General features: G+C 44.0%; 1 protein-coding gene across 1 annotated transcript in view; it reads left to right on the top strand.

Annotated features, from left to right (window-relative positions):
- Positions 1-21,189, top strand: part of METAP1D (methionyl aminopeptidase type 1D, mitochondrial) — a 170,131-nt gene that overhangs the window by 146,756 nt on the left and 2,186 nt on the right. The window contains exons 7-8 of the mRNA XM_044304001.1: positions 3,872-3,969; positions 20,357-20,404. Of these exons, the coding sequence (XP_044159936.1) occupies positions 3,872-3,969; positions 20,357-20,404 (146 nt within the window). The remainder of the gene's footprint in view (positions 1-3,871; positions 3,970-20,356; positions 20,405-21,189) is intronic.

The raw sequence follows: 21,189 nt of genomic DNA, 5'->3' as shown, positions 1-21,189 counted from the left end.
ATACTATCTCATCAGCTAAGTACATGTATACACACTGTTTCCACATTGTTGACCTTAGAGGCAGGTACCATCGTTGTATCGTTGTGCTCCATATCATTACATTTGATATATCACCATTAACTATTGTACCAAACTATTTACCATCCTCCCTTGATGCCATGCTGCAATATTATGTCAAATAGTCACCGCCCTTTGGTCCCTACAAATATTGAGGAGTGTTTTAACACTCACGGTGTGATCGCCCCATCGGGTGGGCCGGCGGGAGAGGCGGGACTGAACTGTGGCTTAGCCTCGCCCCCTGCCTAGTCATTGGCCGGTCTAAGGGCTCGATCCCTAGGAGGGGAGGGACCACCTCCTTATAACCCATGCGCTTTGGCAGCCGCATACAGCCATTCTAGCGCTGTTGCTGCCGCCTCAGGAGGCGAGGCGGTCGGCATCTGTGTTGTTTTGTCTATACCCCGTTTATGTTGCTCCTGAAGAGCAGTTAGTGGGGGCAAGTTGTATATAGAGAGAGTTATATTGTATAGTTGATTTGTGCTCACACCGCAGTGATTGGGTACATACGCCCACTGGTTACATGGTGGACGCGTGGTTTGCTTTATTGTCAGTCAGCTACAGGTGTGGGCAGATGTTTATCAACTGCTACATGCTATCCAGAGTAATTAGTTTGGCGCACCCTTATTTTGCCAGCCTATTTGCCTGGTATTTGCAATAATGGCGCAAAAGTCGTACTCACCACTTTTGAGTTTGTGTGATATCATAAGAGCAGGTACTATAGTGGTCGTCCCTGCACACTGCTAGGGGAAATATTAGCCTTGTATCTTACACCTGGCTACCGCACTCCCTGCTCATTAGGCACACTCTCGTGGTGTGCATAGTTGATTCGTGCCCACACGATAGCGACTGTACACACTGATTTACAAGCACTACAGTGAATCAGTGTGTCATGTCATGATCAGTCGACCAGAACCGTGTGGGGAGATGTTTATCAACTATGAGGGTTTCATTTTTAGGTAGAGTTTTTTTCCTCCCGTCTATTATTTTAATATAGTTTTCAATAAAGGTTGATTTTATCTTCTGTCACAACGTTCCTCCAGTCAGTGATTTAGTATCTTAGTCCCCCCTCATTCAGTCAGTGAACACATTCAAAATATCCTAAGTCCAAGAAAAGTTCTTTAACTTTTGAACTTAGACTGCAACTGAAGCACAAACTATCTTCAAGATCTTTTCTTACCTTTCAATGAATGAAAACGATGAGCGAGAAATAATAATGGTGTGTTAAATGTATTATTTATATTACTTATATAGCACTGACATACAGACATTGATATCACTTGCTGTCCCCAGTGGAGCTCACAATCTAAGTTCCCTATCAGGATGTCTTTGGAGTGTGGAAGGAAACCGGAGAACCCGGAGGAAACCCACACAAACACGGGGAGAACATACAAACTCCATGCAGATGTTGTCCTTGTTTGGATTTGACCCTAGGACCCCAGCACAGCAGGGCAGTGGTGTTGATCACTGGGATATTTATGATGTATCCACAGGATACACCATAAATGTTATATAGGTGCAAGTCCTATCTATGGGCCTGCTCTTATTTCTAGAATTGGGTCCCCATCATGCTTGGCCAAGTATGAAGAGGTGGCCACACATATGTGTCTCTCTATTCACTTCAATAGCACTTTTGAAAATAGCCTAGTCTGACTGCTCAGCTATTGAAGTGAATGGAGAAACCCCCACAGGCACTACCTCAGACAGGTAGGACCCGCACCCATGGGTGTAGCTATAGTGGGTGCAGAGGTAGCAGTCGCTACCGGGCCCAGGAGCCTGAGGGGGCCCAAAGACCCTTGTGCCACATAAGAAGACACACAATGCACTGAGGGAAGGGGGGCCCAAGCTGAACTCTTGCACCAGGGCCCATGAGCCGATAGCTACGCCCCTGCGGCCGCACCTATATGACATATCCACTATAAAAGCTGTATGTATAAAAGCAGACCAGATAGGTAGAACCCGAATCACATTTATCACAGTGATGCATGCTGTGTAATAAATTTTGCGCCTCTTGGTGGGCCAAGGGAGACATCTGCATGGAGCCTGCATATTCTCCCTCTGTTTGCATGGGTTTCCTTCGAGCAATCAACTCCTTTGACGCTGCAAATGAATTTGTCCAAATCAGTCCTATTGTAGGCAGGGACGGATGCAAGTGATGACATTGTCTGTACTGCACTTGCGAAATACAGTATGTTGCAGATGTATATGGAACAGGAAATATATGTTGACATCTCTGATAAAGCTGACAGTGACAATAATATGAATGTGCCTTATGGCAGCAGCAGAACCAGAACCATACCAATAAAATCCACAAATGCAGCAATGATTTATATAGTATGCAAAAAGAGACACTGCAAATATTCTACATATTGCGCTGCTATTCACGCATGTGGCTATGGGTTCCCCTGTCTGGTTACACGTCTTAAGATTTCCTTGCATTGTACTTACTGAACATTATGAAGTATATTCCACAAACTGCTACCCTCTGTCACCTCTAGGCAAAGTATAAGAGCATACTGCATAAGATTTATACATTGAGCCCAATAATAAAATTACAGGTCGGAGTAACTAATAATGTCTAAAATGTAGATGTGATAGGCAGCCTGAAGGTCCACCAAAGTTATCACAGTGGCCGAGGCTAAATTACAGACTTGGTGCCTGGATAGACACTTTTGTCTAACTTTACACCACCTATTGGCTTATTTTGCACCAGAGTTTAACACCAAAAGTTGGACGCACATTGGCTCACCTTGCTGCAAAATTAGTCTAAAGCACATAATAAATGTAGTAAAAAGCATTCATGTCAGTTTTTTGGCACAAATTGCTAAGGGCAGCATGATATAGTGACATATCTGCTGATTTCACCGCACCATTACTTCTGGGCTGGTATTTTATTACTTTTACAGTACTGACAGGGTGAACATCGCAACGCTAGCCTGCTCTGTGTGTTATACAAGTCTGAAGAGACTCGTGGCTCTGCCCTTTCCCACTTTCTGCCCATCAGCTTTCTTTTATGTTACACATAGGAAAGAAACTTGCCAGTCATAGTCCGGAGGCGGGGGGATGGGCCACTAATCTCATCTGACTCATCTCTCTCACAGCACTGGCGTGCGCTGTGAGAGAGATGAGTCTGATGAGACTCGTGACCCCACCCTCCCCTGCCTCCTGCCCATGAGTGGCAGGTTTCTTTCATGTTATGTTTAGGAAATAAATCTGACAGTCATGGGCAGGAGGAGAGGGGGGGGGGCACAAATTTCATCTGACTCATCTCATCACTGCGAGGTTCTCCCTGTCAGTACTGTAAAAGTACTGACTTCTAGCCCAGAAATGACAGCACGTCTGTGAGGTTACACTTTGCAATTTCAGCCCCACATGAGTGCTAATCAATGATATCCAAGTCGAAAGGTGCTTGTTTGTACATGGCCCACTGCATACTGAATAGGGGACCAATGACTGATATTATGCAATGTGCTGATGACAAACATGAATTTTTGGTGTCATACGAAACATGCTGTTACTCCATTGTCAAGTTTACCTATTTGTTGGCCTATTTACATGGGGCAATGATTGGGAACAAACATTTTTCACTCCAGATCGTTGGCCCATTCAAAAGGATTCTTAGCTTAGTAAAGATCACAGATGGTTTCAAAAGTAGGAATTATTACTCTTATGTAACAAGCAGGGAATAGGTTTTGAAAAGAGGCTAAAGAAATCATAAAAATGTATTTCCACGGCAGTGTGTGAGACTTCTACCCTGTGACAACTCTACAATGCAGAACTCATATGTTGATTTTTTATTTATTTATTGTCTTTATAGCCAGATTGCCGAAGAGAACAATTTCACAGTCTGTCCTCAGTTTATTGGTCACGGAATTGGTTCTTACTTTCATGGGCATCCTGAAATTTGGCATCATGGTAAGTACAGTTGTGGAGTAAAGCTATTATTAAAGGGGTTATGCCATCATATAGTACATGACAATCTCTTTCTAGCAAAACTAGAACGAGCTGTGGACATCACATGGATTCAGAGCTTCCCTCCTTCACTGCTCGAATTTCTCTGCTAGATTTATTTCAAGCTGGTAGCTCAGGGGAGTGTCTTTTCTCAGGAGGCATGTCCTGTCTGCTGCAGCTCTCCCTGTCATAAGTCAGGGGGACATGTCCATTTTCAAGAGGCATGTCCATTCTGCTGAAGCTCCCTCCTTGTAACTGTCACTGCTTCTAACAGTAGATATGGCTGGTGACAGTTAAAGAATGGAACGGAGTATGTACGACCACCTCAGTAGGTGGACGTGCAAATTACAGATCAAACACCAGCCATTTTAATAAAGTAAAGACAGCATCTCACAACTAGACAATTTCTGCAGTACGGAGGCTGCTATCACTTATGGAGGCAATGGAGCATCTGAAAAAGAATAGAATATATTGTGCATCCTCTGCAGCCCACATGTGCCTGCCTCTGTCCTACTCTTAGATAATTAGAAACCCTTGTAAAAAGGTCCATCTTTTTAAATTCCTCATGCCACAGTGATGGCATGAGACCACTTCTCCCATAATACAGCCGTACAGCATAATGTCAGAAGGCATAAAACCATTCAGATTTTCAAGCGCTGGAATGTATGGAATCCTGGCTTAGAACCAAGACAAAAATATTCTCTGCAACCATTCACTGGAGAACTTTAACAGGTAATTCAAGCTAACGTTTTAAGGTGCTTTTCCCCTTTAAGTGTTTGAAAGAAAATACGTGTATTGTGCTACCTTTTCCATTCACCTTCCCCACGCTTCACAATGGCAGCATTGTGCGATTTGTCTCTCTTAGATATTTGTGTTGGCTGCAAGAAACCAAAAATTCTTACAAGGAGATCAGTTTTGCAGATGTTGAAAATTTCATTTAAGTAGAATGTAAGAACAATATGGTGTAGGCAACGAACCCCAGATTCTGGACAAGCTGTAGCTCATTGTGTCTTAGGTGAGGATTTAAATAGGAACGATCCCTTATGTTATTACAATTGATTCAGAATATCATTGTTACAGTTACAGGTTTTCATTACCTCTTATATATATTCTTTGCTGCCAACTTTCTATTCACACGTGCGTTAATTGTAAAATTCCACTCCTCTCATTCAAGGCTTAACATCCTTCTGCCAGCACTTACTGCTCTAATCTTTTACTGTACACTTGTGTTATCTCCAGCTCTCCCACTTTGCTATAATTCTCCTACATGACTGGGATCTATTAATTATGGCTTCTTATGCACTACTGTTTTCTGCGGTCTGTTCATCAGACTAGCTCGGGGACTGGTGGGACGGAGGCGTCAAAGAGGAATAGAACATTTCTAAAAGCTTCTACGTTTGCTCATTGTAGGACAGAATGATGGAGTGTCATCCATAAAGGGGGCAGCTCCTTGTTGCTCTCTGTCCATTGATGGTATTCTAAAATCTAAAATTAAAAACTGAGTCTTGATCAAAGGCAGGGCAGTTTCTAGGGAAATTTACCAACAGGGTGAACATCAAAAAAGCACCCCCCACCCTCCCCAGATTGTGGCCGGATCTCTGCCGCACTCCATTGTAGTTGATGGGGGCGGCGGGCATTCAGTCTGCAGTGCCGGATCCAGTGAATTCCGGCAGGCTGTTCTCTGCTGGAACAGCCTGCTAGAATCACTGACGCAGTTGTGAAAGTAGCCTAATACAGCGCCACATACCTCTTCCATCCAGTGACGTCTCCTTTGATGTACGTGTTCTCTGTCCTCATCTTCTCGTTTCAGACCAGACCGCCATGATTATTTCTTTCAGCCATCTCTTCTCTCTGCAGAGTTTGACAGACATCTTAGTTTCCTACTTTTCCATCATCCTCCCACCTTCTCAACACCCCATCATGCACCCCCAAAACCTATACTGCATAAACTGATAAACACCCTGAAAATACTAGTTACACGCAGATAGCGCCCCCTTCAATAATTATTGGGACACAATGCTCTAAAAAATAACTGCACCCAGCAAATAGTGACCCTGACACTAATAGTGTAACCCTAATGTCCCCCAAAAATAACTGTGCTAAGCTGATACTGTGCCAGAGTGCCCTTAGTAGTAATAGTGCTCCTACAGTGCCCCCAACAGTAATTATGTCCCATAAGTATGGTAATAATGCTTCCATAGTCCCCCAGTTGTAAAAAAAAAGCCCACATAATGCCCCTGGTAGTAATAATTCTCTTTATAATGTGTGACAGTAGAAAAACGCCCCCTTATACTGTGCGCCAGTACAAAAAAATGCCCCGTTGTGTGTCAGTAAAAAAAAAAAAAAAAAAAAACATCCCTTAGTGCCCCCAGTAGAGTCAATGTCCCCAGAGTGCCCTCATGTGCTTCAATGACCCGTACTGTGTGCCACTAGAAAAAAAAACTTTGTGGACCCCAGTTGAGCTTAGGTGCCCATAGTAGCCCTAAAATTTGTGCCAGTATAAAATACTCCTATATAGTGCCCCCAGAAGATGCCCCATAATGCTCCTTCCTGTCCCCATAATGTCCTCCATAATGTGCCAGTATAAAGTGCTCCTATAGACTGCTCCACATACAGTACAGACCAAAAGTTTGGACACACCTTCTCATTCAAAGAGTTTTCTTTATTTTCATGACTATGAAAATTGTAGAATCACACTGAAGGCATCAAAACTATGAATTAACACATGTGGAATTATATACATAACAAAAAAGTGTGAAACAACTGAAAATATGTCATATTCTAGGTTCTTCAAAGTAGCCATCTTTTGCTTTGATTACTGCTTGGCACACTCTTGGCATTCTCTGAATGAGCTTCAAGAGGTAGTCACCTGAAATGGTCTTCCAACAGTCTTGAAGGAGTTCCCAGAGATGCTTAGCACTTGTTGGCCCTTTGGCCTTCACTCTGCGGTCCAGCTCACCCCAAACCATCTCGATTGGGTTCAGGTCCGGTGACTGTGGAGGCCAAGTCATCTGGCGCAGCACCCCATCACTCTCCTTCATGGTCAAATAGCCCTTACACAGCCTGGAGGTGTGTTTGGGGTCATTGTCCTGTTGAAAAATAAATGATGGTCCAACTAAACGCAAACCGGATGGAATAGCATGCCGCTGCAAGATGCTGTGGTAGCCATGCTGGTTCAGTATGCCTTCAATTTTGAATAAATCCCCAACAGTGTCACCAGCAAAGCACCCCCACACCATCACACCTCCTCCTCCATGCTTCACGGTGGGAACCAGGCATGTAGAGTCCATCCGTTCACCTTTTCTGCGTCGCACAAAGACACGGTGGCTGGAACCAAAGTTCTCAAATTTGGACTCATCAGACCAAAGCACAGATTTCCACTGGTCTAATGTCCATTCCTTGTGTTCTTTAGCCCAAACAAGTCTCTTCTGCTTGTTGCCTGTCCTTAGCAGTGGTTTCCTAGCAGATATTCTAACCATGAAGGCCTGATTCACACAGTCTCCTCTTAACAGTTGTTCTAGAGATGTGTCTGCTGCTAGAACTCTGTGTGGCATTGACCTGGTCTCTAATCTGAGCTGCTGTTAACCTGCGATTTCTGAGGCTGGTGACTCGGATGAACTTATCCTCCGCAGCAGAGGTGACTCTTGGTCTTCCTTTCCTGGGGCGGTCCGCATGTGAGCCAGTTTCTTTGTAGCGCTTGATGGTTTTTGTGACTGCACTTGGGGACACTTTCAAAGTTTTCCCAATTTTTCGGACTGACTGACCTTCCTTTCTTAAAGTAATGATGGCCACTCGTTTTTCTTTACTTAGCTACTTTTTTCTTGACATAATACAAATTCTAACAGTCTATTCAGTAGGACTATCAGCTGTGTATCCACCTGACTTCTCCACAACGCAACTGATGGTCCCAACCCCATTTATAAGGCAAGAAATCCCACTTATTAAACCTGACAGGGCACACCTGTGAAGTGAAAACCATTTCAGGTGACTACCTCTTGAAGCTCATCAAGAGAATGCCAAGAGTGTGCAAAGCAGTAATCAAAGCAAAAGGTGGCTACTTTGAAGAACCTAGAATATGACATATTTTCAGTTGTTTCACACTTTTTTGTTATGTATATAATTCCACATGTGTTAATTCATAGTTTTGATGCCTTCAGTGTGAATCTACAATTTTCATAGTCATGAAAATAAAGAAAACTCTTTGAATGAGAAGGTGTGTCCAAACTTTTGGTCTGTACTGTAGATGCCCCCATAATGCTTCTCTCCCCCCTTCCCCAAAATAGGGTGCCAGTATTAAATGCCCCTATATGATGCCCCCATAGTGCCCCCCTCATTATGCGTGCCAGTAAATAGGGCCCACAGTAAATGCCCCTATAGTGCTCCTTTACCCCCCACTTCTCCATAGAGCCCCCCATAATGAGTGCTAGTATATAGGGCCCCCAGTAGATGCCCCCATAGTGATCCTTCCCGCCCCACTTCTCCATAGAGCCTAATAATGCATGCCAGTACATAGGGCCCCCAGTAGATGCCCCCATAGTGCTCCTTCCCCTCTTCTCCATAGTTCCCCTCATAATGTGCCAGTATATAGGGCCCCCATAGTGCTTCCCCTTCTCTCCATAGTGCCCCCCCATATTGTACCAGTATATAGGGCCCCCATAGTGCTTCTCCTCTTCTCCATAATGCCCCCCATATTGTGTCAGTATATAGGGCCCCCATAGTGCTTCCCCTCTTCTCCATAGTGGCCCCCATAGTGCTTCCCCTCTTCTCCATAGTACCCCTCCATATTGTGCCAGTATATAGGGCCCCCACTCCTCTTCTTGCCACAGTATACTCTAAATAATAAAAACAATAAACACATATACTTACCTTATGCTGCTGTCAGTGATGCGATGCAGGCCTCTTCCGGCCTGTGTCCCACTCTGTACGGCTCAGGCGGCGCAATGACGTCATTGTACCGCCTGCACCGGCCTCTGATAGGCTACAGGTACTAGGCCTTTAGCCTATCAGAGGAACGGGCAAGGGAGAGGCCTCTTCCCTGCTCCTCCGCACCTGTTCATCTGTATCGGTGTCCTGAGGACGGCGATACAGATGAATATGGAGATCAGCGATTCCACAATGGAAGCGCTCCTCTCCACTCCTGCTGCCTCCGGACAGAAAGGGCCCCCCTCCGGCGCTGGGCCCTGCTGACGGCACCCCCCCCCTCTTCTGTCCTAAATGATGCACCCCGTGCCGTCGCACCCTCGCCCGGCTGTAGAAACGGCCCTGATGAAAGGGCATCTGTCAGCAGATTTGTACCTATGACACTGGCTGACCTGTTACATGTGCACTTGGCAGCTGAAGGCATCTGTGTTGGTCCCATGTTCATATGTGCCCGCATTGCTGAGAAAAATAAAGTTTGAATATATGCAAATGAGCCTCTAGGAGCAATAAGGGGCGTTGCCATTACACCTAGAGGCTCTGCTCTCTCTGCAACTGCATGGCTAAATAAAAAAAATACTTCTCTGCAAAAGAAAACAGCTGCATCATTTGGCGGGGTGATCCCAGGGGGAGGGGAGGAAACCCACTCACCTTAGAAGGTTGTGGAAGCAGAGACAATGCTGTAACAAGCATCAGAATGTGATAGGACACTGGCTGCAGCTTGGCCTTCACAGCGGGCAGTAGTAGTATGCCACTCATCAATCTGGTAAAAAGAAAAAAGGTGCCCAAGAGCTGCCAGAATAACAAAATTATAACATTTATTGACAATTGTTAAAAAACAAGAATTAATTAGTAAAAGTCAACACGTTTCGATGCAGGACTTGCATCTTCTTCAGGCCAAAAATAAAAAATACATTTTTTCATGACAAAATTTCACATACCCTTTAAATGCTGAGCAACTGATGACCTCTGCTCCGTTTGCTTTTTTTATATCGTGGCATAAGCCCTGTCACATTATATGTCACATTATCACAAGAATGGACACATACCTGCCTTTCACAATATCAACACATTTATCTCATGCAGCTCGAATCAATTAAAGCTCATCCTTTTACACTCTGGACATTCCGGAAGAGAAGATGAAGAAGCCTTTGTACAAAAAAATGCTGGGGCCCAAAGAAAATGCACTTTAAAAATAAATGGTGTTTCCCAGGCAATTTGTATGTTCCAGTTTGAGTATGGTTGGGGGGGGGGGGGGCAAAGTTCTGCAGACTACTGCCGAGATTTGGACTGACAGAACTTAGTAGGTATAGAAAGTGATCCTCAAGAAGAAGAAAGCCACACACGACTCTCCTGGAAAACTGTACAAAAGCTTCTAGGTACTTCTCTTGAGGCGTCAGACTAGCCCACCAGAGTACCAGATGATCCTCCAATGGGCCCAGGCTCTGATACCTTAGTGGGGCCCAAAAGTCCAGAGGAAAAAAAAACATTTGAAGCTGCTTTTGGACACAATTACCACTAGGTTCTATTTCCTCGAATCAAAACCTATTTTACGTCATTGCTAATATAGGGGTTGGCCCCCGAGATTAATTTCCTGTGATGGGCCCATGGAACCCCAGGCCAACCCTGTTCTCTTGTGAATATGCATTCTTTTCAATACGCATCCTGCCACAGAGTACAGTTCAGGAAGCCTTAGGAGATTAATGAGTCCATCAACCCAATAAGGCCTCATGCACACGACCGTTTTTTTTTTTAAGGTCCGCAAAAACGGGGTCCGTGATCTGTGACCGTTTTTTCGTCCGTGGGTCTTCCTTGATTTTTGGAGGATCCACAGACATGAAAAATGAAAAAAAAATCGAAGTCAAGTTTGCCATTGAAATGATAGGACACGGATCACGGACGTGGATGACAATCTTGTCTGCATCCGTGATTTTTCACGGACCCATTGACTTGAATGGGTCCGTGAACCGTTGGCTGTGAAAAAAATAGGACAGGTCCTATTTTTTTCACGGCCAGGAAACACGGATCACGGATGCGGCTGCCAAACGGTGCATTTTCCGATTTTTCCACGGACCCATTGAAAGTCAATGGGTCCGCGAAAAAAAAAGGAAAACGGCACAACGGCCACGGATGCACACAACGGTCGTGTGCATGAGGCCTTACTATGATGTGCCCAAAGTACTAAACAAAAAGACACTTAATAAAAAATGAATGGATCTGTCAACAGCTGCATGTTGACCGTTTTCAAGTAGCTACAAGAGTAAAAGCAAAAATATCGGAATAACAAACAGAAAAGAAGACTAGTTGCGTCCAAAATATTTATGTTTATATATGTTACGTATCGTTTGTTTTTACTGATCATTTGCTGTTACGGCATATTTTCTAGATTGTGGCACCATATGGATATAATTACCACTGTGCAGTTTATTCCAGCAAGGATGTCTGAAATACACTAATACACAGATCATCATCAGTGTTGTCCTATTAGTATTCTGCAGGGGATCATCTTTATGAAATGATATGATAACTAGAACTTACCTTTAAAGGGGTTGTCTCATCACAAATAACCCTTTTAATATTGGAGCCACCAATGTTTTTGCCAGGGAAAGATGTGACCAGCTATAAATGCAGCTACTCAAATGAATATATGTGAACACACCTGGTCTTATACAGCGGTGTCCTCAGTGGAGAACCCTACTTTGTGATGTCCACCTCCCAGTATTGTAATGGCTTGCTCTTTAATGGTGTAAACTCTCTAGAAGACCACCTGTTTCAAGAGACCACCCTCTACCTAGACCAAATTTCGCTGTGATGGATTTTTAGTTTTACATCTTCTGTCTATATTGTCCTTCTCCTTGTGAAGACCACCCCATACAAGACCATTTTTCATTACAATTTTCAGTGGTTGCCTCAAAGAGGTCTTAGGGCTCATGCACAATCCACAGCCGCTTTTGCGCTCCGCAAATTGTAGATCTGCAAAACACACATACCGGCCGTGTGCTTGCCGCATTTTGCGGAATGAAATGTCCGGCCCATAATAGAACTGCCCTAGCCTTGTCTGCAATGAAAGACACGAATGGGACATGTTCTATATTTTTGCGGAACTGTCCGCATCTTTTAGGGCCCCACTGAAGTGACTGGGTCTACATCCGACCCACAAAAAATGCAGATCGGATGCAGACAAAAAATACATTTATGGGCATGAGCCCTTAGAAAGATGTTGAAAGTATGCTAAAACCAGCAGAATTTTATTTTTCAGTATGGGTCATTATGAAACTGCGGCGGTTTCATGTAAGATAGGAGGAAACCGCTGATTTGTGTACGTGCCAGCCCTGTCTGGTTCTTCATAGCATCATGAACGGCATGCTATAATGAAGATGAGGTCATGTAAATTAAATAGTGATGACATGTATGGTGAATTGATCAGTGGGAAGAGTGTGATATGCATCTCAATTTACAGTGCTTGTGACTTCTTCTTAATTTAATAATGAGGAATATTATACACTGTAGTCCCATGATGAAGGATTGGAGGTCTTATGTGTCTTCAAGTGTGAATCTCTGATTTACTTCTCTAGAGGTATGGTCCAGTGTCCAGGAAGAAAGGAATGATAAGCCTCTTTGACTTTTTCTAATTCTTTATAATGCTTTCTAGTGGTTTGGTAATTACATTTCCCAGAGCTTGGTTACTAGCGCTATAGACAGTGGCTGTACACATGCATTGAAAGCAGACCAATGCCATAGGTTTAGACATGTACAAAATTTAATCCATATCCTACTATACATTAGCAGGATAGTCTGGTGAGCAAACTCCCCCTCCCCCTTCCTTGGTATCAGGTAACATAATGACAAAGGGTTGTCTTTAATGTGAATGCTTTTGAGGGCAGTTTTTGCCCCAAGCATAATAGATGATGTGCAATGGACATTGCCAACATGAGGAGTCTTTGACTTGACTACACAGCTCATGGATGGCTCAGTATTGGACCAAAACAGGGACCACCATCAATCCAAAGCTCTTTAGTTGAGGAATGAGGACATATGCACTCTTTTTAGTAGACCTATGGTCAGACATTGATCCCTTGAATTTTTAAAGTAAAGGTCTACCTCTAGACAACTCCTGGCACATCTTCGAGATATGTCAGAAGATAAAACTAGTGAGAGTCTGTGCTTTGAGTCCCCTATTTTCAGGCTCTCTGCCTCTGTTATCGGAGTTTCCCCCTTATTTTCATAGGGTTTTAGTGCTCATGTCCTTTCTCTGCACACATCACAATGACTACATCAATGCTGTTGATGGAAAGAGTGATGGACAGGTTGCAAATGCCACACACTCGGACCCCATTAAATCTTGGACTCGCTCTTTGGGAAAATACTGCATGTAAATCGACTTCCGGCTTCCCTGGATATGACATGATAAAACAGGCTTGGGTTTGAGAAACTAAGCCTGGATTCAAGTGTGCTAATCCATTCTTGGATGACAGTGACACAAGGTTGAAAGTGGTGCTCGTAAGGAACACATAAATGAAACGGTTCCTACTTCATGCATGGATTCAGTCCAGTCCAGAAACTTGGCATCGGTGTACAAGTGGTTTCTATATAAAGCAAGAGACAATGCAAGGCACAGATCTAGCAAGCTTGTGATTATACTGAACTTTGAAACTATACAGATGTTTTCCAGTAGCAATGGTTTATCTTGCAAATTTGCATTGTAGAAACAAGTGGATACACAGACATGCAAAGAAGGAGATTTCTAGGAAAATGTCCTGCACAGAGTGCCCGTTTACCACCAAGAGTATGAATACCATCTCTGAAACATTCAGTGTACCATTACTTACTGATTCAAATGTCCTTTCAGCAGATACCCTTTTAAAAGTTATCATTAAAGACGACCCTTTAATATGAGAGTCACAGCAGCAAGAGGCCAATGGCTGCTGCTCCCATTGATGAACCATTTCCTCCAGAACAAGGTCCATATGTCCTATGGAGAGGAGTTGTTGAGATGAGATATGCAAATGACCACAGCACGTGACTATATAATCTTCCAGTGTCTACTATGAGCATGTGACCTCCAAAAATTGGAGTTGCAAGGTCTGATAAAATCTTAAGCAAGGAAGGGTTAAAATATTACCTGTGCAGCAAGAACCTGTGGAGCCAGCTGTGCAGGGTCAGCATTTCAAGCAGGTGGTGTAGGGAATCTTCTGGACAGCTCTTCACAGCAGGTTACCTGAACCATCTTTGACAAAGTTCATGTCTTAAAGGGGTTCTGCACTTTGTTTAAACTGCTGATCTATCCTCTGGATAGATCATCAGCATCTGATTGGCGGGGGTCCGACACCCAGGACCCCCGCCGATCAGCTGATTGAGAAGGCAGAGGCACTCCAGCAGCGCCGCGGCCTTCTCACTGTTTACCGCTGGCCCACTGACGTCACAACTAGTTCACTTGAATGGAGCTAAGCCCCGCCCAGGCCAGATGATACTAGTCGTGACGTCATAGGGCCAGCAGTAAACAGTTAGAAGGCCGCGGCGCTGCTGGAGCTCCGCTGCCTTCTTAAATAGCTGATCGGCGGGGGTCCCAGGTGTCGGACCCCCGCCGGTCAGATGCTGATGATCTATTCAGAGGATAGATCAGCAGTTGAAGCAAAGTGCAGAACCCCTTTAAGCCTTAGTCACACGTCAGTGTTCCACGGACGTATGCTGTTCGCGTTCTCCACAGACAGCACACGTCCCCATTCATTTTAATGTGTCTATTTACACACTAGTGTTTTAGCCCGGTCCGTGGGTCCGTTTTTAAGCACGGATGCATGTTCTATTTCACTGATCATTAGGAAGAGATGCTTTAAAAATTATTTTTCAGCTGTTTAGTGTCAGTGAAACACGGATGACACACGGACCCAACACGGATCCTTCGCGGACAGCTTCACGAATGCATCACTGACCACCTTCTCACGGATTTAAGCACGGACGTGTAAATGAGGCTTTATGCAACTACTAATGGATACGTCATATATTTAGCAAATTTGCAGACAAGTAATATTGCAGAAAATAATGACATGTGGAATGTTTATAGGTATGCTCACCTGAGCACCTTATCTATAAATGCCAAGAAAAGTGAGGCTTAAAGGGAATCTGTCAGCAGATTTGTACCTATGAAACTTAGCAGCTAAAGGCATCTGTGTGGTTTCATGTTCAGATGTGCCCTCTGCCAGCCACTTCCTCTTGCTTGAGATTGCCCAGTTCTTCCAGAAGGAGAGGAGGACAGAGGAAGCAGAAGGAGTAAGGGTACACAGAGTTGCTTAGGTCCACCCTCACTGCTCCTAACCACTAATTTGCATATGGCTGAAAAGTATATTCCTTAGGCTACATTCACACAACCGTATGTGTTTTGCGGTCCAGAAATTTCAGATCCGCAATAAAAACGCATGACGTCCGTATGGCATCCGTTTTTTTTTGCGGATCCATTGTAAAAATGCCTATCCTTGTCTTCAAAACGGACAAGAATAGGACATGTTCTATTTATTTATTTATTTTTTTGCGGGGCTACGGAATGGACATACGGATGCGGATAGCATAGGGTGTGCTCGCCGCATTTTTTGCGAACCCATTGAAATAAATGGGTCTGCATCCTAGCCGCTAAAAAAAAATGCAACAGACACGGAAACAAAATATGTTTGTGTGAATGTAGCCTTATATTCAGCTGAGCTAGCCCTGCAAGTCATTGTGCCTGGTGAATTTCCTGGTGACAGACTCCCTTTAAGATCTCCTATTAAGGGCTTGTAAACACGACCGCGCCGTGTTTTGCAGTCCGCAAATTGCGGATCCGCAAAACATGGATGCCGCCTGTGTTTCTTCCGCAAATTACGGAACAGACGGCCCTTTATAGAAATGCCTATTCTTGTCCGCAAAATTTTTGCGTGGCCACGGAACGGAGCAACAGATGCGGACAGCACACGGAGTGCTAACCGCATCTTTTGCGGCCCCATTGAAGTGAATAAGTCCTCTCCCGAGCCCCCCAAAAAAGCAGCTCAGATGTGGAACCAAACCACGGATGTGTTTATGAGGCCTTACTGATATTCTGCTGTTTAACCTACTTAAAGCAATCTTCCAGTCAGGAGGTAGAAAACAGTGATATGTAAGTACTTACAGTGGATGCTTACCGGCTATTTCTTTTACACAGTCCTTACTCCTTGGCTGCTTTTTAGCTCAGCTAGGACAAAGCTGTGATATGTAACTACAGTGGCTTGGGGGGGGTAGTCTAAGACACCCCCCTGTCTAATGACTGAATGATTGTACAGTGAATTTTTTTTTTATAATGTTACACATGTAGTGGGTCTAATGAGCCTTAGGCCCCATTCACGAGACCATATTTATGGTCCGCATCCGATCCGTTCCGTAGTCCCCCCAAAAAGATAGAACCTGTCCTATTCTTGTCCGTTTTGCAGATGAGAATAGGCATTGTTACAATGGATCCACCAGGAAAAAAGGATGCAACACGGATGTCACACAGGCGCCATTCGTAAAATATACACACTCGTGTGAATGCACCCTTAGTAAGTGGAGCCTGGAAGACCCCTTTAAAGCAACCTTGTACAAATAATAATATAAACTATGCTCATTGATGTTCCAGTTTGGTTGCTAGAGGCAACTAAGCCCGTTCTACTTTACACCAGTTTTATAAATCACCCCAAAGGTTGTATTCTCCAAAGTTGAGTTAGGTTACTCCAGATGGGGTAACCTAACTCAAAATTGTCTTTCTTGTCTTCCTCGGTGCAGCTTCTTCTTTGGTAGTTATGCTCTTGCAAACAACCATAAAATTATCACTTTCGCAAGTTCTAGGCCAAGGTCAGTAGCATATGGCCATAAAATGGCAAGTTTTTCGCAGTTTTTCCCAAACCTTAGATTGCCATAGAACTGTATAGTAATATAAATTTTGTTCTGTTGAACCACTAGGGGTCTACTTGTTACCTCATATAAGAGATACAAGAAATCAATCTTTTACAAAAATGATAAAATGTATCCCTAAACAGTTCTGGTCAGGCATAGATTTTTATATAGGAAAGCACTAATGTGCATGTCCAGGTATGTCCATAATCACTGTGTCACAGATATACCAGTGACATGAACGCATTGCACCCGCACTAAGGCTGGGTTCACACCTGAGCGTTTTACAGCGCGTTCCTACGCGCTGTAAAACGCTCAACAAGGAGAAACCAATGATTCCCTATGGGAATGGTTCACACCTGGGCGTTTTACAGCGCGTACGATCGCGCTGTAAAACGCCCGACGCTCAAAAAAGTACATGAGCGACTTTGGGGCGTTTTGACGCGCGTTTGTGGCCATAGGACACTGTAGTCAATCACACAAACGCGCGTCAAACGCGCGTTTACTATTACAAAAAACGCGCATAAAAATGCGCGACAAAAACGCGCGTAAAACGCGCGTTTGCGCAACGCTCAGGTGTGAACCCAGGGTAAATCCTGACCCATTCATTTAGGCCTCTTTCAGACGGGCATTGCAGGAAAAGGTGCGGGTGCGTTGCGGGAACATGCGCGATTTTTCCGTGCGAGTGCAAAACATTGTAATGCAGAAGTTCGGCCTTGGGATCAGTGTTCTGTAGATTGTATTATTTTCCCTTATAACATGGTTATAAGGAAAAATAATAGCATTCTGAATACAGAATGCATAGTACAATAGGGCTGGAGGGGTTAAAAAAAATATAAAAATAATTAAACTCACCTTAATCCACTTGATCGCGCAGCCCGGCTTCTCTTCTGTCTTCTTTTTTGCTGTGCACAGGAAAAGGACCTGTGGTGACGTCACTCCGGTCATCACATGGGCCATCACATGATCCATCACCATGGTAAAAGATCATTTGACGGACCATGTGATGACCGGAGTGACGTCACCACAGGTCCTTTTCCTGCACACAGCACAGAAGACCGAAGAGAAGCCGGGCTGCGCGATCAAGTGGATTAAGGTGAGTTTAATTATTTTTATATATTTTTTAACCCCTCCACCTTCTCCCTGGCTGTGACTATCTCCGCTGAGATTGAACAGCGCTACAGCCAGGGAGAAAAAGGGCACTCTCTCCCTGTACCGATGCTAAAATTAGCATACCAGGCAGGGAGAATACAACGGGGGCCACAGTGGGTGAAAGGAGCGGCGAAAATAGTAAGTGCAGTTAGATCCCTGCTGTATGCCATATGTATCCTGATACTTAGTTTATAAAGTCTGGACCCATGAAAGATCCTCTTTAATGTACTTATTGTTTAAACATTATTGTATGCTTCAGTTTGCGATCCGCAAAAAACGGATGGCAAACAACGGAACGGAAGCGGAAACACTCCTGAAACAAAAAAATTGATAAACGGATCCATTTAAAACGGACCGCAAAATACAGAATAAGCCATTACGTCATGTTCAAGAGGCCTAAGGCTTCCTGCACACGACCGTATCGTTTTGCGGTCCGTTTTAAACGGATCTGTTTTTCAGTTTTTTTGTTTCAGTAGTGTTTCTGTTTCCGTTCCGTTTTGCCGTTTGGTTTCCATTTGTGATAAGTTTTTTGTGGATCGGAAACGGAAGCATATAATAATGTTTAAACAGTAAGTACATAAAAAAAACTTGGGCTGGGCATAAAATTTTCAATAGATGGTTCCGCAAAAAACTGAACGGATATGGAAGACCTACGGATGCATTTCGTATGCATTCTGTTTTTTTGCGGAACCATTGACTTGAATGGAGCCACGGAACGTGATTTGCCGGCAATAATAGGACATGTTCTATCTTTGAGAGGAAATACGGAAACGGAATGCATACGGAGTACCTTTCGTTGTTTATGCGGACCCATTGAGGTAAATGATTCCGCATACGGACTGCAAAGGAATGAAAACAGAAAAAATACGGTGGTGTGCAGGAGGCCTAAGGCCCCGTCCACATTTCCGTTTTTCACTGACATTTTCTGCGGACAGCACACGTACCTATTGAGTTGAATGTGTCTGTTAACACATCTGTATTTTTCTTTTTACTGATCACAGGTCAGTAAAAAAAAAAATTATCAGTCTGTTTTTCACTGAAGACTGATAGGAGGTGCTTTGAAAATTAATTTTCAGCGGAGCAGCATCCGTAGATTATGGATGACACATGAAGGGTAAAAACAGACTTACGGACCAAACACGGATTCTTCATGGATGAAACACGGATACTTTTTTCACGGACCTGGAACTGACACAGAAATGTGGAAGAGGCCTCTTTCAAGCGTCAGTGAATCGCAGACATGTGCTTCCATAGTGCCCACGGACAGCTGACGTATCCATTGTCCATTGACTTTAATGTGTGTATTCACACGTCAGTGGTTTTCCACAGAACATGTCTGTGGTGATATCACTGAAGCATACCCTATTTTATCCATGAATACGACTCTGATTATGACTACGATTATATTCTGTGGATCCGTGGAAGAACACGGATTCCATCTGTGTCTGGTCTGTTGTTTTCATGGATCGTTGTTAGGAGGTGCCCTGCAAACCATTTTTAAGCCTAGCAGTGTACATGGAATGTGGATGACACACAGAGGGCAAAACAACAGACACACGGACCAAACAGATTTTTTTATGGATGACGTCCTTTTGGCTTCCGTATTGCATCAGTTTTTTTGCGGATCCATTGTAACAATGCCTATCCTTGTCCGCAAAACGGACAAGAATAGGACATGCTCAATTTTTTTTGCTGTGCTACGGAACGGCCATACAGATGCGGACAGTGTGCTGTCCGAATTTTTAGCGGACCCATTGAAATGAATGGGTCTTCATCCAATCCGCAAAAAAAAAACGGAACGGACATGGAAACAAAATACGTTCATGTGCATGTAGCCTAAGGCCTCCTGCACATGATCATATCCGCTTTGCGCAAACCATAGGATCCTGCAACATACGGCTACCAGCCATGTGTATTCCACACTTTTCTCGGCCCACATTGTAGAAATGCCTATTCTGTCTGCAAAACAGACAAGAGTAGGGCATGCTCTATCATTTGCGGCGCGCAGCACAGAAGCGGACAGCGCACAAATCACAGCCATGTGCTCTCTGCATTTTTTTACAGCCCCATAGAGATATATTGGTCCGCGTGCGATCGACAAAAAATGCGGATTGGATACGGAACAAAAGTACAGTCAAAGTAAAGTCTTTAACGCCCATCTCCAGATTGATGTAAAGAATGTATATAAAATATATCTAAATTACGGATATGTACGTTTATAATGACACTGCCATGGCCTAAATAGGATGAAGTCTGAAGACTAGTGCTATAATTTATTACCGGCGGCATGTGCCTTTTATAATAAAACAATGGCAGAGGTGACACAACTACCTGAGAGAATACATGTCATTGTCTCTGTTCTCAAATGTATGCAAATGTTATTGTTATTTCTTTTTTTTATTTTTTTTAGCAAATGTTAATGACATGGAAATGGAAGAAGGAATGGCATTTACTATAGGTCAGTATAACTCTATACTATATGTTACTATATCATTGAAATTGTCACCATAATCATGACATAATTCCTGCATAATGATAAAAAAGATGATATATATATGTAGGGCTCATGCACATCTGGGAAACCGCAAAACACGGATACCGGCCTGTGTGCCTTCCGCATTTTGAGGAACAGAACAGCCGGCCCCTAATAGAACAGTCCTATCCTTGTCAGTAATGCGGACAATAGTAGGACATGTTCTATTTTTTTCGGGAACGGAATTGTGGACCCGGAAGTGCGGGTCTGCAATTCCGTGTCCGGGCAGCACATCGTGCTGTCCCATTGAAATGAATGGGTCCGCAATTCCGTTCTGCAAAATGCGGAACTAAATTGCGGACGTGTGAATGGAGCCTTAGGGCTCTTTCACACTTGCGTTCTTTTGTTCCGGCATAGAGTTCCGTCGTCGGGGCTCTATGCCGGAAGAATCCTGATCAGGATTATCCTAATGCATTCTGAATGGAGAGAAATCCGTTCAGGTGCATCAGGATGTCTTCAGTTCCGGACCGGAACGTTTTTTGGCCGGAGAAAATACCGCAGCATGCTGCGCTTTTTGCTCCGGCCAAAAATCCTGAACACTTGCCGGAAGGCCGGATCAGGAATGAATGCCCATTGAAAGGCATTAATCCGGATCCGGCCTTAAGCTAAACGTCGTTTCAGCGCATTGCCGGATCCGACGTTTAGCTTTTTCTGAATGGTTACCATGGCTGCCGGGACCCTAAAGTCCTGGCAGCCATGGTAAAGTGTAG

Source organism: Bufo gargarizans, chromosome 8 (genome assembly GCF_014858855.1).
Source record: "Bufo gargarizans isolate SCDJY-AF-19 chromosome 8, ASM1485885v1, whole genome shotgun sequence".
Classification (NCBI taxonomy): domain Eukaryota; kingdom Metazoa; phylum Chordata; class Amphibia; order Anura; family Bufonidae; genus Bufo; species Bufo gargarizans.
The sequence above is the reverse complement of the archived record's forward strand: the minus strand, read 5'-3'. Positions and strand labels throughout refer to the sequence as shown.